General features: G+C 48.4%; 1 protein-coding gene across 1 annotated transcript in view; it reads left to right on the forward strand.

Annotated features, from left to right (window-relative positions):
- The first annotated feature begins 125 nt into the window (after positions 1-125).
- LOC119461204 (transmembrane protein 135) overlaps positions 126-15,675 on the forward strand; it is a 59,859-nt gene continuing 44,309 nt past the window's right edge. Inside the window, exon 1 of the mRNA XM_037722426.2 lies at positions 126-536. Within this exon, the coding sequence (XP_037578354.1) occupies positions 375-536 (162 nt within the window). The 5' untranslated portion in view covers positions 126-374. The remainder of the gene's footprint in view (positions 537-15,675) is intronic.

Genomic DNA, 15,675 nt, shown 5'->3' on the forward strand with positions numbered 1-15,675 from the left:
ACGACAACAAAAACAACGATGATGTCATCGCGGACGTCATTTCTCGAGGCAGCCGGCGCCCAATCAGATCTGGCCTTCCGCTTCTGTCACGCACACCGTGCACGCCGACGCGCGCTCCCGGCGAGAAGCGGAACTCCAGCGGACAACACCGCCCGCTCGCCCCGCTTTCTTGTCCGCACATTTCGAAGGCGGCACATCTCTCGCCCGGCTGCACCCCCGCCGCACTCCGGAGCTCGGCGGCGAAGTTACACTCTAGCGTAACCTTTTACATTCCGCTCTCAAACGCGGCGGCACTCCCACCAAATGGTGCCGCGGCTGTTTTGACTCGGAAACAGGGTCTCGCGCGCGCGCGTGCGTGCCTTCATCGCCGCAGCATGGCTGTGTTCAGCAAGTACGCTCAGCTGCTGGACTACCACCTGCCGTACAACTGCTACGAGATCGGCCACACGTGGACTCCGTACTGCGCCGAGGCATCCGTCTACGTCGGTCTGCACGCGTTCAAGGAGTCGCTCAAGATCTACCTCCCACTGTATGCGGTGAGTCGTTGACCCGGGAAAAGACCGGCACGCCGCCCGTTCCGGGGCCGATATTGGTCGGTCGGTAGGTCGACCGGCGGAACTCGATTGACCCCATCGCCGCATTTGCGCGCGCGGTAGCGTTGTTTATACGGGGCGGTGAATGTGTTCGTGAATGGGAGGATGCCCCCCCTCATCCACATCTGTGGGCGTCGCGTTGAAATATGAAACGAACTGACGTTAAAGATGCACCGCAGCGGATGCGCTATGTATGCATGTATAGATCACGCCCTTCTTTCGATGGAGAAAGATTAAGGGAGAGAAAGCGAGCCTTCCGGCTGCAACACTGTATCTGGTCGCAGAGCTCACGCGCGCGGTCTTTTTGTAGGCGCGGTAGCGCGCACGCGCGCGCGTTATCTTCATTACAGTTTCCGCGGCTAATAGCCCTTGTTGGTTCGACACGCATCGCGATTGAGTGCTCAGTCTTCAGTTCGATAGCACGTGACCCGCGTTCATTTCATTGCCCCCTTTCAGCATTTCTCTTCATTTTCAACGAACGGTATTTCGGGCTCTTATTCAAAAAAGAGTGAGATTGCACGTGCTAAAACCGCGATATGATTATGGGGACTCCGGATCAGTTTTGACCACCTGGAGTCCTTTAACATGCACCCGATGCACCGTACACGGGCGGTTTTTTTTTTCATTTCGCCCGCATCAAATTGCCGCCGTCGCGCCCGGGATTTGATCCCGCCCCTTCAGGCTTAGAAGGCTGATACTACTATCGAGATATATTTTTGATACAAAAGGGCCGCTCGCAATAACCTCCCGTGCGGGAACGCGCGCCGTTTCTGCTTGTTTCAACTCTTCCTCCAATGGGGAGGAGACCAATGTTCACGTTTACCCGGTATGGATGCGCGCGCAGTACGGCTTTGCATTTCACTACGCAACAATGGTAGTAGAAGCCTGGACGTTCTGACACCTAATCATCTGTACAGTGAAAGGAAAAGCAAAAAAAAAAAAAAAAAGGAGGGGGGGGGGGGGGGGGCGTTGTAACTATTATTTAGCTGGTGATGCATGCGCACAGTACCTCAAGGTTATCCTTTCTCGTCACAAGCGTTCGCGCGCAAATAAAAGCAAGCATCCGTGCACGTGGCCCTTACGAAATAAAGAATCGTACGCACCACGCGCTTCCTTGAGTTCCCCCGTTGAAAAGGAAACAACCGGTAAACCCCCTTGTTTACCGGTTGCATTAAGGGGCGCGCGGCCGTGGCCAAACCCACAAGGTACCAGTTCAATTTGCATATATATATATATATATATATATATATATATATAAACACCGTCACGCACGTAATTGTTCAGCTTGTGTCACGTTTCTTGACAATGGAAGTCTGCCATTCTTGGCCAAGAATGGCTCACAAATAGAATTGAACCGCTCGGCCGAGCATCAACGTCATATCTCCGTCTTGACAAAACCGCTTATCAACCGTTTATATAACACTCCTTGTCACCCTCGCGGAAAACACGGGTGTTTCTTGAAATCTCCTTCGTATGCCCGATCTTTCGAAGAATATGCGAACGCTTTTGTCTGTAAGGTGAGGCAGTGAACTGGATGCTTCTTTTGCTGTTTTTCATTTAAGGTGTATGAAAACGGCCATGTAGGCTAGATTAGTTTACGTTCCTTTCAATAATCGCATTATAAAAAAAAATGAAAGAAAAAAATTGTGGCTCCCGCTCACTGTGGGAATCGGTAAGCGAAGCTAGCTTTTCTGTGCTGTTTGCTTTGACTGACCATAATTAGCGGTGATGTTGACGGCGAATGTTTAATTTCTTCAACGTTTAGTCGAACACCAGAGTGGTGAGTTGATGCTAAATGTCACCTTGCGTGCACCACTGCTGTTTGCGTAGTACTGAGAACTTGAGGCGTTGTTGTGTGCCATACTTCATTACCTATGAGACGGTTGAGCGTATATACTCGTTCCCTCACACGACACATCGCATCGTGGCAGAAGTGCTAAACTTTATTTTAATTACGGCGCTATGTACGTACCAAAACCACAATAGGATTATGAGGCACGCCGTAGTGGCGGACTCCGCATTCTTATTTCGCCCTCTTCGAAATGCGGCTGCCGCTGTCGGGATCGAACCGGCGACCTCGAGCCGGGCCACAGCCGCAAAGCTACCGCGGCGGACACAGAAGTGCTGATTGGACGTGTGACCGTTTCCTACGGTGCGTTTTAATGCGGCTTTGCATCAGCACGACCTGCGTAAGTTGTTCGCTTTGATAAATGTGCGTGGTGTTTATTTTGCAGAAATGGCAGAAAAGCACCGTACAGTACCTTGAACTTAAATTTATCCCGTTTGCCAGCAGCGTTTCTTTGCCTTCTCACGTCACATTTTCCCTAACACCCCACCCCCAACCCTTGTATTTTTAAATATTTAAATGCTCGCTTATTTAAATGCATTTCTGCAAACTGATCATTTAACTTGCAGCCCGGGAGTGTCGAGTCGAGGTCCAGAGTTTGACAGAACGTACCGTATATACCATCTGTTCGAGTATAAAACGATTGTTAGGATTTTGTTGTTGGAATTAATTGAATCATTGCCGGGAAATAATTGTCAGGATTGTGAGCAAGGTATCCGTATACCGATCTTAATTTAGTTTCGACCACGATCAGTGACCAGCTTCATTTGTAACGGCGTCGTGTAATATGCGTGGAATGGTTACTCCCTCGAAAGCGCAATTGTTGGCACCGCTACGACCTTAATATGCATTCATCGATTTACCGCCTATACCACGCGCACAACCACTCACCCAAATTTACGGTGCACGTGAGAAGCGGTAAAAAATTAAAAAAAAAAATACCTGGGTACGTTGTTCGGAATTCATGAGAGAGTTGAAAGCATGAAGCCGCAGGCGTCTATTCACTAAGAAACTAGTTGCGAAAACTTTTGTAACGCGTACTGTACTGGGGGCAGTGCCTGGCGGCCGAGCTGCTCAGCATATTCAAATGGGGGTGACATTTTTCTTAGTTACCCTTGTCTTATAATACGACTGCTTATACTCTACCGCATGACTATACAATTGCCACCTCGTTCCACTTGGACTGCAGTTATATATGTAGACTGCAGCTTTTATGCAGAAAGACTGCAGAGTGCTTTCACGATTCGCGTGTTATGCATGGCTACGGTTATTTCATTGTGCAACCACCTCCGCATGTGATGGGCCACGTGCTGCTTGTTCAACAACGCACTGCTTCCTTCTCATTTCTCCCCCATGCATGGTAGCTCTGTGCTAAGCCAGCGTCCAGGCTCACTTCTACCGAGAACTTAATAACGTAACTGATTGGGCTAGATTGTCTTGAGAAATAGTAGTAGTAGTAGTAGTTTATTACACCTTCTGAGAGGTAAGGAATCGGGTGAAGGAAAGTGGTCTTTCACTCGCCGGTGAGCATACTCAGTCCAGCAACAGCCGCCCGCTCCACCAGTCATGTTGGTGTTGCAAGTGGTTAGGGGTGCTTTGGCATGCCCACACTGAATGGTGTATACGGACGCGTATTCATTGCAGTATGGGCACTTTGTTTGTTTTGAATCATTTTGTGTGAAAAGCATGAAACGTTTGACCAGCGAAGACGGGGAACAAGTAATTTATCTGCTTCACACCTCGTGCGCAAGGATCAGCATGCGTCGAACGAGGAATGTCCTTGTTTCGACATGGTGATGTGGATTCGTCACTGGAGCAACTGTTTTGCGTAGGCGTTGCTCGCACTCTCCTCCACCTTCAAGGCGTTCTCCTCACGCGAGAGAGTGAGCTACGCGTGCATAAGCGCTGCTAAGAAAACGCACTTGCTGCCCTGACGAAATCCTATTATCGAAACGTGCGCTCTAATGACATTTCCTTATAGTGCCACTGCTCATTATGCTTCACGCCTTGATCTTCCTGTGAGCCTCGGCTGCTTTGCTGCACGTTCAAGAAGCGTGCGCAAAGTATTCAAAGTAGTCTTTCAAGTTAATTTAGTTAATTTCGCCGTACACAAACATCGTGTCTGGAAGATACATATGCGTGCGCATGTGATGTATAGGCCGATATTCATTCATACTTTTTCGCCGTTGCTACTGCTGTTGCCTTACTACTTCGCAGCGTCGCGCCATCAGAAACGTCATTCGCACGCGCGCTTGGAAACGATATGCGATGCCGTGAGTATGATGGTCCTGTTGACAAGAACTGCGTATACCTAAGTATTACACAAAGATGAATAGCAACTGAAAACGTGCATTCCCGGGATGCCATTGGCACGCACTATCTTTCCTGCTTACGCGCCTGTCGTTATTTGCTTTTTGATTCTTCGTTTTTAGCATTACGGTGCTTGATTTTTTTTTTTAAGCTTGGAAATATGGCCTGCCTATATTTGCGTGCGTCATGCGTGGTTGCTTCCAACTTGGGCATCGCACGCGTTACTTAAACAAGTATTCAGAAAAAAAAAAAGAAAAAAAAGCTGTTGCTACACCGCCCTCTTGTAACAAGTGAAACTGGTTACCCTGTCCAACGTCGGTCGGTCACGTATAAAGAGGTTGTTCTGACGTTCACTGCCGCGGCCCGCGTGACACGGGACAGTGTTCTTGTGCCCTCCTTACACGCATAGCGGAGCGCGTACTATGAGCCAGGATTGCGCAAGCGCTTTCGCAATGACCGCGTTATCGCGATCCAGTCGTATACGCACTCGCGAAGCACCAGCAGTGTCTAGGGCGCGCGTGAGCGTGCGAACTATACATCTGAAAGTATAATGCTTCGAAGACGTGTGAGGCCGAGGGTGTATCGCGGTATTGCCTAATGCATTCACGCACATATCTCTACTGAAAGTGTAATCGCATTTACAAGCTCCCGCGTTGGCTGCGTTGGCCACTTTTTTCCCGGTGCTTTCGATCATGCAAACGTTCCGCGCTTGGGGAGGGATTCTGTGAGGTTCTGTGTGTACGACAGGGGCCGTGTACACGCCGCCGTAGGATAGTACGCACATCAAAAACAAGAACGCTGATGAAAAATGTTGAAGTTCGCTTTAGCATACGCTAAAAGAATGAAGGCGAAAGAAAGCCCACGAGACATTCATTAAGTTACTTGACATTCTCATTCGAATGCGTTGTTACTTCCTATTATTTTCTCCCACCAATGGTCGTGGGTTCCAGTACCTGAACTATATAGTAATTACCGGTGTCCTAATTAACTTCGGGTTAATTAACACCAATGGTCGTCGGTTCGAATACCATAATTTACTCTATCTTAATTAACGTAAAGTTAATTAAGGCACTGGAACCCACGACCTTTGTTGGTGCGGATTTATCTTTTTTTTTTTTTTTACCATGAGCTTTCGCCGTAATAATAACATGTCGCATGACGTGTCGCATGATTGGAAATGTTCTTTAAGTCTTGATAATATACGTAGAATATTTTAGTAAGGTAAGTTTGCGCTTGTCAGCTAGTACGTTGTCGCCTAGCAATTGCAGTTATTTGTGTTTCTGGCAACGGGTATATTTTTTCAAGTGGCGGGAAAGGTGCTTCTCAAGTATATGCTAGACATGAATTAGTTGGTGTTCTCGTATGTGACGTTCCTGTAAAGTTCTCGCACTGACTGAGTCAGTCCACATTCTGTAAACTTGACAAAACTCGCCGAACAATTAAAAGTCATATTATATAAGTCCGTTCTGTAGCTTCACGCCTTTTCAAGGTTCGGAAAACGCAAGAAAAGCGGTGGCAGTAAATTTTCGATGGACATACTTAAATGGCGCCTGAAAGGGATAGCTGTATGTGATGTGAGCTGCCAGCAAATTTTTGTTTTATCAGCCAATACTATCTATCTATACTTTTCCCCTACGTGTAGTGTATTGCTCATGGTGAAAAATGTGCCTTCTCGCGTTTTATTTATCTCTGTGAGAACCCAGACTTTCCGTGGCTTTGTGTCGGTGGGTGCTGTCGTGAGGGGCTAGGGGAAGAAAATCGCCGCCCGCTTTTTCGGGAACAGGGGAGGGTGAGGGGGGGGGGGGTTCATAAGAGCGCGCGCGTCTCCCCTCTAATCCTGCCGTGGCTGAGTGCAGTCGTCCTGACTAAAGCCCCTCATACTACTGTCGCTGTCAAAAGAGCGTAAGCCGATGAAGGGGATTTGACTCTCCGCGCCCCATCTTCGCTGAACGCCTTTGCACCGCCTCTTCCCGGAGCACTGCGTTCTGGGGGGAGGTGCCCGTGCTGAGGCGGCGGCTTTGTTTACCACGGCGCTGGTGGACGGTCTGTGGCGATTATACGTATAGATTTAGCGGGTTCATCTGACTACAGCCGCGGCGTCGGGACGAGGTATAATGAGGTTCACACTTCGTCACAGTCGCGACATTTCTTTTTGTAGCCCCCCCCCCCCCCCCCCCCTACTCACACACACAAGTAGGTAGCCCTGCGCGCGCCTGGCTATTATCAATTTCAGAAAAGGGAGAGGGAGGAGAGTCGGTCAAACGAGCCGTGACTGTAGAGTTACTCTACGTGACTGTAGGGTGCCTCGATGCCAGCGCCGCTCGAGACACCCTGCGTGACTGCTACTCAAGGTGCCCTCTAATGGAAGGGAAAGGAAGGGGAAAAAAAAAAGGAAAGTTAGGCCTGCCGCGGCGCCGTTAGGAAGCTTGTCGGTTGAAATAGCTGAAGTTAGCGACCTACCGGGAATTTCGGTAAAGAACGTCCGAGGGGCTCCACGGACTGATGAGAATGAGCGGAGCTTAAGAGATTTAAGGGGAATAAGAACCCAAGGTCAATGAGCGGCCAAGTTTTCAGAAGAGAGAAAGGTACAACAAAAAAAGTAAAAGGTCAACGGAGCTTAATGAAAAGAAAGGGAAGTATACTGTATGAGACATAGGACTGAAAACTTAAAATTAAATTATTCGTTCAAGTAGGTGAACTCCTTCTGGGAAAGGAACACAGATGGCTTGCCGACACTCGCGTAGACCTCGAAGATGACACGCGATGTGTTGGTCTCGAGACCCGCCGGATTCGGGCCAGCATCCGTACAGCGGCAGCGCAGGGGCCAGATTGCTACTTGGCACAGACTTTTGGGAGACCGCGTGTTCCCTGCAGGCCGGCCATTTGAGCACCGCGCCGTTTGCCCGACATACGACCGGCCACAAGACCTAGCGGTATTTGGTGCACCACTCGATACACCTTCGGTGCGGAACCAAACACAGCGTCGTGTGTTTCGTGTCGCGCGGTGTGCGGACTCGGCGTTCACATTCTTAAAACAGGCGACTCAGCTTGTGCGGAGCTGAAAACACGGCGCACACTCGCCACTTCTCCCGCGAATTACGTTTCATCGAAGATCGAAGTGCGGCGTTTTGTGGACCGTACGGGGTATGGCGGCAACGCTGCGGTTGTCCTTGTTTTCCTCAGGACCGCGGTCTCCTCTGCTCCGGTACACGTACGGAGAGTACACGGAGTACCGGCTCCTTCCGTCCTTCGCACGACTTTAGCGTGTCAACGTGGTGCCCGAGGCCAGTTCACTTCGACGGGCTGTGTAATAGAGAGATGCGAGAAGAGGTCAGAGGCAGGCGCCAGACGGACCCGACCAACACAGGTCTTGCGGCGAGCGCAGTTGATTTGCGTATTCGCTAAAGTGCGGTAAACGCTAACGACGGACCACATTGAGGCCGCTCTGGGTGTTGCCAGTTCGTGCCTCGGTTCTCCGATGAAGAATAAACTTGTGCATCTGTAGCGCGAGCCACACGGAAGTTTACTGCGCAGCGCAGGAGGAGGTTGGGAAACCCCCAAGACTGCATGGATTCTCCCTTTCAATCGCAATCCGCTGCGTCACGTTGGGGTGGGGGATATGCTTTTGTGTCGAGACTGCCACCTCTTAATGTGAACCTAAAACGTATACTATCTCGCAACACAAGTGCCCTGGAAGTGCGATGTTGGTGGAGTGTTTTGGGGCGGAAAACTTCTTGTGGCTCGCGCTACAGACAACTGGACGGTGATCCGTCTGGCGCCTGCCTCTGACCTCTTCCTGCATCTTTCTATTACACAGCCCGTCGGAATAAACTGCCCTCGGGCACCACGTTGACACGCAAAAGTCGCGTGAAGGAGGGAGTGAGGGAGGAAAGAGCCGGTTTCTTTCGCGCGACGTCTTGGGGCATCCTCAAAGCGTGGACTGAAGTACAGTGAGCTGTAGCTGAAGGGCTGAAGACGACTGTGGGGAGTCGTGGATTGCGTCGGTGGGTCTTCAAACCATGTTGAATCTTCCGTGGCGGTGCCGTATTTCGGCGCCCTTGGGACGTCAAGCCCGCGAATCAATCAATCAATCAATCAACCAATCAATCAATCAATCAAATCTTCCTGCGTGATTCTTCTGACGTTTTGGGCTACTCACACAGACAGCCGAGTAGCCCCAAAGTACGCAACGCTGACATTTGTATCGGTGTATAGACGAACGGTCTTTTGGCGAATGTATCCGCCTCTCTGACATTCGCAATCATCCTTCTGTTACTTTTTTTTTAAGCGATGGAGAGAGAGAGAAGGGAACAGATATTTATTTATTTATTTATTTATTTATTTATTTATTTATTTATTTATTTATTTATTTATTTATTTATTTATTTATTTATTTTAACTTCGCAAAGTGGCACCAGGGTCCGCCCTTGACGCCGTTGCCGAGGGCTCCGGGTTCAGTTGGACCGGGTACTTTATCAGAAACCCACAATCGTGGTGTACACTAACGTTAATTTCTTTCTTTTCTTTTTTTTTTCACACCGCTTGCACCGGAACACCGCCGATGCGCCCAAATCGACCTCGCGCTGATCAGCATTTTGCTGTAGCCTTTGACCCACCAAGTCGTGTATGTAAGCATATGCAGATGACGCACAGAAAGACGTCAGCATGGTTACGTTCTGTATGTTTAATTGATCGTACTGGTCCGCGGGAAGCATTTAATTGCGTGCTAACGATAGCCATTTATATATTTAACAGGCGTACTTTTCTCGAACGTGCGTGTTGATCTGATTATGCGATGACGGGGAAAACTTGACATCAGAAAGGTGTCAATGGTGTATATATATATATATATATATCGTGTGCGTGTAAGTACAGTCATATGGTCTTGACTTTCTTTCCCCCTAGCTCCCCCTTTCCTTTCAAATAACCAGCCCGCATCCTCATTACAATAAGATTCAAGCAATCAAGTCACGACTTTATGAAACCGAATATAGCATGCCGCGGCAGACAGCTCATTCCTTACGTACGCCTTCGCCATCTCTTAATCTAATATTTATGCAGAGTAGGTATGTTCAGTGTATAATCATGCATGTAGGATTGAATAAAAAAAAGTTATGCGTTGCTGCAGGCACTGGTTTTACTTAACTATGCTTCTACGCACGGGACGGATTCTATCCTCTTTTCGAGGTTAAAAAAAAAAAAAAAAAAGCAATGAATCTTCGGTTGTCATTCTTTTTACGAAGATAAGAGATAATTGAAGTCTGGTGTTCCTCGTGATCGTATGCCATCACGCCACCTCGTGTGCGAATGAAATATGTACGAAAGTTGGCGTTAGCTAATAACGTAACTAGAATTTTGCGTCTGAGGTATTTTCTTGGGTACTTGCGCAAGATGGCCATTTTTTTTTCTTTACATCCGGCGCCGTCTAGCGGCGAGGTTCGTGCTATCACATAGTCAGACTTGCGGAGAATTTCATGCAGTTGATTTAAATGCGGGGAGCCCAGCCTATTTGCATCAATACTATACCAACGCCGTTGTCTCACCTCTACACCCGTGAGCCAACAGGCTGGCCGAAAAAGCTGAACTTAATCGTAGAGGAAAGCCCGCAGTGCCACGTTAGGAATACAGTCCTCGATTTTAAGTAATTGAATTTCTAAATGAACGAGATGGGCGGGGGGGGGGGGGGGGGGATTCACAACCACGTGACGTCAACAGACACTGGGTACAAGGAAAGCATAGGGGAAATTCGACAGGGGAACAGCGCAAGAATACACCAGCGCTGACTGACGACTGCATTCTTTATTCAGAAAGGAACAAAAATATATACCTAAAGAAAAAACCAAGGTACATCACTGCGCATGGCCACTGCGCCATGGCATAGGGGACATTCATTGTTTAATGGAAATGCATCAATTATAAATAAAGGGCTATGAAAGTGGACGAGAGAATACAGCTGGTATCAGGTGGGTTACGAACCCAGGTCATCGCATTTACGCGTGCGATGCTCTTACCAAGTAAGCTAACGCGCGGCGCCGTTTTCCCGTACACTTTCTTCGGTATTTTTATGTAGGTGTACTATAGAGTTCACAGTCGAGGACGGCAGAAAACTAGGCGGGGTGATGAAGTTAGGAAATTTGCAGGCGCAAGTTGGAATCAGCTAGCGCAAGGCAGGGGTAGTTGGAGATCGCAGGGAGAGGCCTTAGTCCTGCAGTGGACATAAAATATAGGCTGATGATGATGACAACTATGACTATAGAGTTAAGCCTGGGAATGTTACTACTTCTACTAATTGGTTCGTTATGAGAAAAGGAAAGGTTGGCGCTGTCTTCTGCATCACTTGAGGGAGCACGGCTCAGCGCCATGGGAGTGTTAGCCAGCGCCACCAGTCACAGCCATGGGCGGCAGACGTAGCACATCCTTTCTGCCTGAAAAAGCGTCACGTGATGCGTGAACTTCGCAGAACTAGAGTGTACTAGACAATGGTATTCTAGTACTCTCTAGCAGAACGGAGGAAGAGCGAACCGGAATACCTTCTTTGTTGCTCCATGCTAATACGTGCTAGCATGGAGAATTATGGAGCGATGACCGCTTGCCCAGTCATCGCTTCTGACAAACTTGACTGACTCTCCCTGCTTAAAAATAAGGGGGGGGGGGGGAGAATAAAATGGGGGAGGGGGGCGCTGTTCGGCGAGCCCTTCAAGGATGCCTCGATGCGCGCGGGCGCACCCTAAGCCCTTCTCGGTATATGCCACCTGGGATCGTCTTCCATGAGGCCCCAATGGACAAAGTCCGTCTCCTTGCTAGAAGGACCCCTGAAAGCGACAGCTTTCAGGGTTCCTTGGGTCCCCAGACAGTACCGTGCCGAGGGGCATCGCCCCCAACCAGTCGGTACCACGAAGACTGGGAGCTTCTCGAAAGGCGAGGTCAATGTGCCACCAACCGAACCATGTTTATCCTCTGCCGCAGGAGCCTAGTATTTCAAGCTCGTCAAATGCAAAGTAAGACTTCCGTAAAAGCGAGGCCTAATACAGCATCTGTATTTCCGATACATAAAAGAATGTATAGTGTGTCTTAAGATACAAGATACGGCTATTGCAACATGTCACCGTACGAAACTATAAATGTTGGCTAACTCTGATTCTCAAGCTGCCACTACTGCCACTAAGCCTCCTGAATAAAACTAACGGCAGCGCATTCTTTCATCTTTCCGCCAGAGCCCTCCAGCGAGGGCAGGCGATGAGGTGTGCTCATCACTATTGGTGGAGCAGAGTCACGTGGTGGCGCTCGCTCATTATCGAACAAAAACAAGCGTGCGAGCGTCGGCGCGCAGCCGTATAAAGAGCTTTCATGTTACGCACCTAAAGCAACCCCAATAAATTGTTTCGGAATGAAAATATATTTTGAGCAAGAAAGACAAACATTTTGAGATACTAACAGACATTTAATTCAAATGAAATAAGGATGGTTGGAGTTAAATTTCCAAGGAAACATTTATTGTGCATACGCGTTTGCTGCGACATTATACAGATCTATAAGAAATTTGCGAATGTATCTAAATATCTTAATGTACAAATGGAAAGTATCGTATCGGATACAGCAATTGCGGTAGTTTCCTGTATGTGTATCTCAAATACTTGTTGCCTGAGTATTTTGTATCGTATCATGATACAATTGCAAAGTATCATTACCCATCCTGTAAAGAGAAAGATTAATTGAGCTGTGTTAGTAAATTACCCTTCAACAGTAATAAAAAAAAAAAAACACTCGCACTTTGAGAAGGGGTCTGATAGACCAGAAAAAGGCGCTGGAGCGAAACGTTGGCGGCGACTACTTTTTCAAGTTTGTGCAACAGCTAGCTGGGACATCACAGATTTTTGACGACGTCTGTTCGGACGTAGTTCATGCCTTTCCGGCATAAATAAGGGTCACATTGCATTCTAAAGGAGGTCGACACTTCTCATAGAAAGTATCGAGAAATCCCTCTACTTCACTCCCTCTGATTGTTTTGTCTACCACATTTGTATTTTCGTGCATTGTGTCTCGCGTATTGATTTGTTAAGTGCACCAGTACAGAGGCTCCGTAGCGGTTCCTGTGCACTATAATAAACATTCTTATTTATTTATTTATTTATTTATTTATTTATTTATTTATTTATTTATTATTTATTATTTATTTATTTATTTATTTATTTATTTATTTATTTATTTATTTATTTATTTATTTATTTATTTCGCGGCCCCAGAAACACCCTCTCCCCTAGCGGTTGCTCAGTAGCCTTCTGGTGCAGAGCTTGAAGTGACGTCACAATTTAACATGTGGCTGAGCTAGTTAGTTCATGACTTACGTACAAAAGCAGAGTCCTTCCATGTCTTTTTTTTTTTTTTTTTTTTTTTTTTTTTTACAATAAGGTACGGCGCTAAGCAGACGAGGACGAAGGGAGACACAAACGGCATATACGGGCGTCATTCTCGTCTGCTTAGCGCCGTACCATTTGTCTTTATGACGTCACAGAATTGCAGTTCGTCCAAATAAATCCGCACCCTTCTACTATAATCCGGCGTCTATCGTAGCTACCGCGCACGCTGCTTTGAGACGCTAAACCCCACGAACAAACCAGGAAACGTCCCTCGTATTACGTGCACTCGGGTTCGTATACATCACACGCAGGGTTTCGCGGTAATCAAGGGAGACAAGAGAACGACGAAGGGAATCTTTCGAGGACAAACTTGGAAGCGTCTTTCAAGCCACGCGACAGCAACGAGAAATGCAAGCACGGACGGCGCCGGGAGTCATGCACAGACGTTGTCACGCGTCCCATAGTATGTATAACACACAAAAAAAGGATCTCGTACTGAGAAAAAAAAGAAGGCTGTATATACGCTGACGCTTTCGTCATTCAACTTTTCTTCCCACCGTTAGGGGGCACGAAACCTGTTCCGCGCAGGGTACCTGTACACGATTCCCTGACGCACGCGCGAGCGGCCTGTCCATCATCTAGCGGAACACGGGTCTTCGTGTAGACGGGGTGTGCGTAACGCCTAGGCTGGCCCGACGGCGTCTGCAGGCCTATAGCGGTGTTTTCGTAAAAGGCCCTCCCCCCCCCCCCCCCCCCCCCCCCTTCTTCGGCCAAATCAGGCGGGGTCGTCCCGTGCACGTCTGTTCAGAACGCGGAAACGAATCGCCCCGCTTCTAACGTCTCACAGTTGAGCTGCTGTCAACGAGATGCTGCACACATGATAGGTAGGTATCTTCGAATCGGGGCCTTGAAGTCCGGTAATATACTGAGTCACCAGGTCACCGACAGGCTCGCGAAGGGTGTTCGGGAAGTTCTGTTCACGACTAGTTCTATGCTTACGTCATCATAACGCTTATGTAGGGCTGTATATATGGGGTGAATAAACTATTAAAAGGACACCAAAGAGAAACACTAAATCAGTTTATACTGATGTATTCTGTCAAGACTGTGTCCTCGTTAATTTCGCGATTGGTTATTAGAACAGAAAAGGGGTAGGTCAAAATTTCGTAATTCGAATTTCGCGGCAAAACGCCTGCGCCGGTACAAGTCAGTGTCACGCCACGTCACGTATTCCATTTTTTATCTCGTATTTGGGCCGTTGTAGCTAAAAGCTAGAAGTGGCTGTTTCGCTGTTGAGGAAGCGTAATTTACTGATACAGCGTAATTTCATTTTCATATTTAGTGTCGCTTTAGTAAAAATGTACGGTTTTTGTCAGTGGGAGTGTAGGTATAGGCCGACCGCCACGCCATATGTGCCGTTCTGATTTTGTTTACAACAGCAGCGCGAGCGAATGACGACCTCAAGAACTCCAAAACCTCTCCCTGCTTTTATCCCATTGCCATCGATGCATGCACAAGCGAACGTCTGCGAAACTCGCGTGCAAAACACTGCTTGTCTTTGAGCTCTTCCACTGTATTCACTGTTGTTCGGTACTGCCACTTTCATTTTCTGTTCTTCAAGCGACGAGAAGTTGGTGTGGCGTATAGTCGCCAACCTCTCCTTTAAAATCATCATAAGTCATCATCACATAAAACAGCGCTATTTTTGGCCTTGTTAACGACCACAAAGGACATGCAGACGATTTAGTGCAAATAAACTACCAGTCACGTCTGTTCCTGCATTCACTATTGCCAACAAGTACTTCTGCTACTTCCGGAACGGCAAGAGATGTCTCCAGAATCTTCACGGCACACAGCCCTTCGCGATGCCAACCAGTCCTACACACGTGTCCCCTTCCGCGTGAAGCAAAAATAAAATGGCGAAGTAAACGAAGTAAACGCGTGAATCATGCGTATACGGTAAGTGTGCGTCTGCAGTGTGCTCTGCGCAAACAGACGGTCTCGAGCGTGTTCGTCTGCTTGGCTTCCCTAGCAGACGACGACTTCTATATACATCCTACTCCTCGAGTTCGCGCCGAGGACAAAAGGTATGTAGAAGAGGCTTGAGCGGCGGCGCGACCTCGTCTTGAACGGACGGTTGACACACTCGTTCTCTTGTTAGGCTTGCCTCGAGCTGCCTTGGTCGTGAGTTGATGCGAGGAGCTCTCTGCTGAACGTTCCGAGTGGCCGCAGCCCGAACTAAGCAGCAGCAGCCGCCGCCAACGTGCTGGAACCGGCCGCCTCCGTGGATGCGTCTAGAACGCTGTGCCGCGCGTTTGTCGGGGTTGACCTGGGACACCGCGCCGCACGGCCATCGTCTTCTCGCCCCCTTCTTGGTTGTCTTGTTTTCTTCTTCTTGCAACTGCATGATGACGAGGGCACCAGGCCGAGAGAAGACCGGTCGAGGGAGTCCCCTCCCCGCCCGCCTGCGTTGTATGTGCGAAGCGTTTTATATATACACCGTGTGGCTCGTGAAGCGTTTACATTCGCGACCGTTCGCGATATGCTCCTTTTTAAACGTCGCGGTCAG

Source organism: Dermacentor silvarum, chromosome 8, assembly GCF_013339745.2.
Source record: "Dermacentor silvarum isolate Dsil-2018 chromosome 8, BIME_Dsil_1.4, whole genome shotgun sequence".
In the NCBI taxonomy this organism is placed as follows: Eukaryota; Metazoa; Arthropoda; class Arachnida; order Ixodida; family Ixodidae; genus Dermacentor; species Dermacentor silvarum.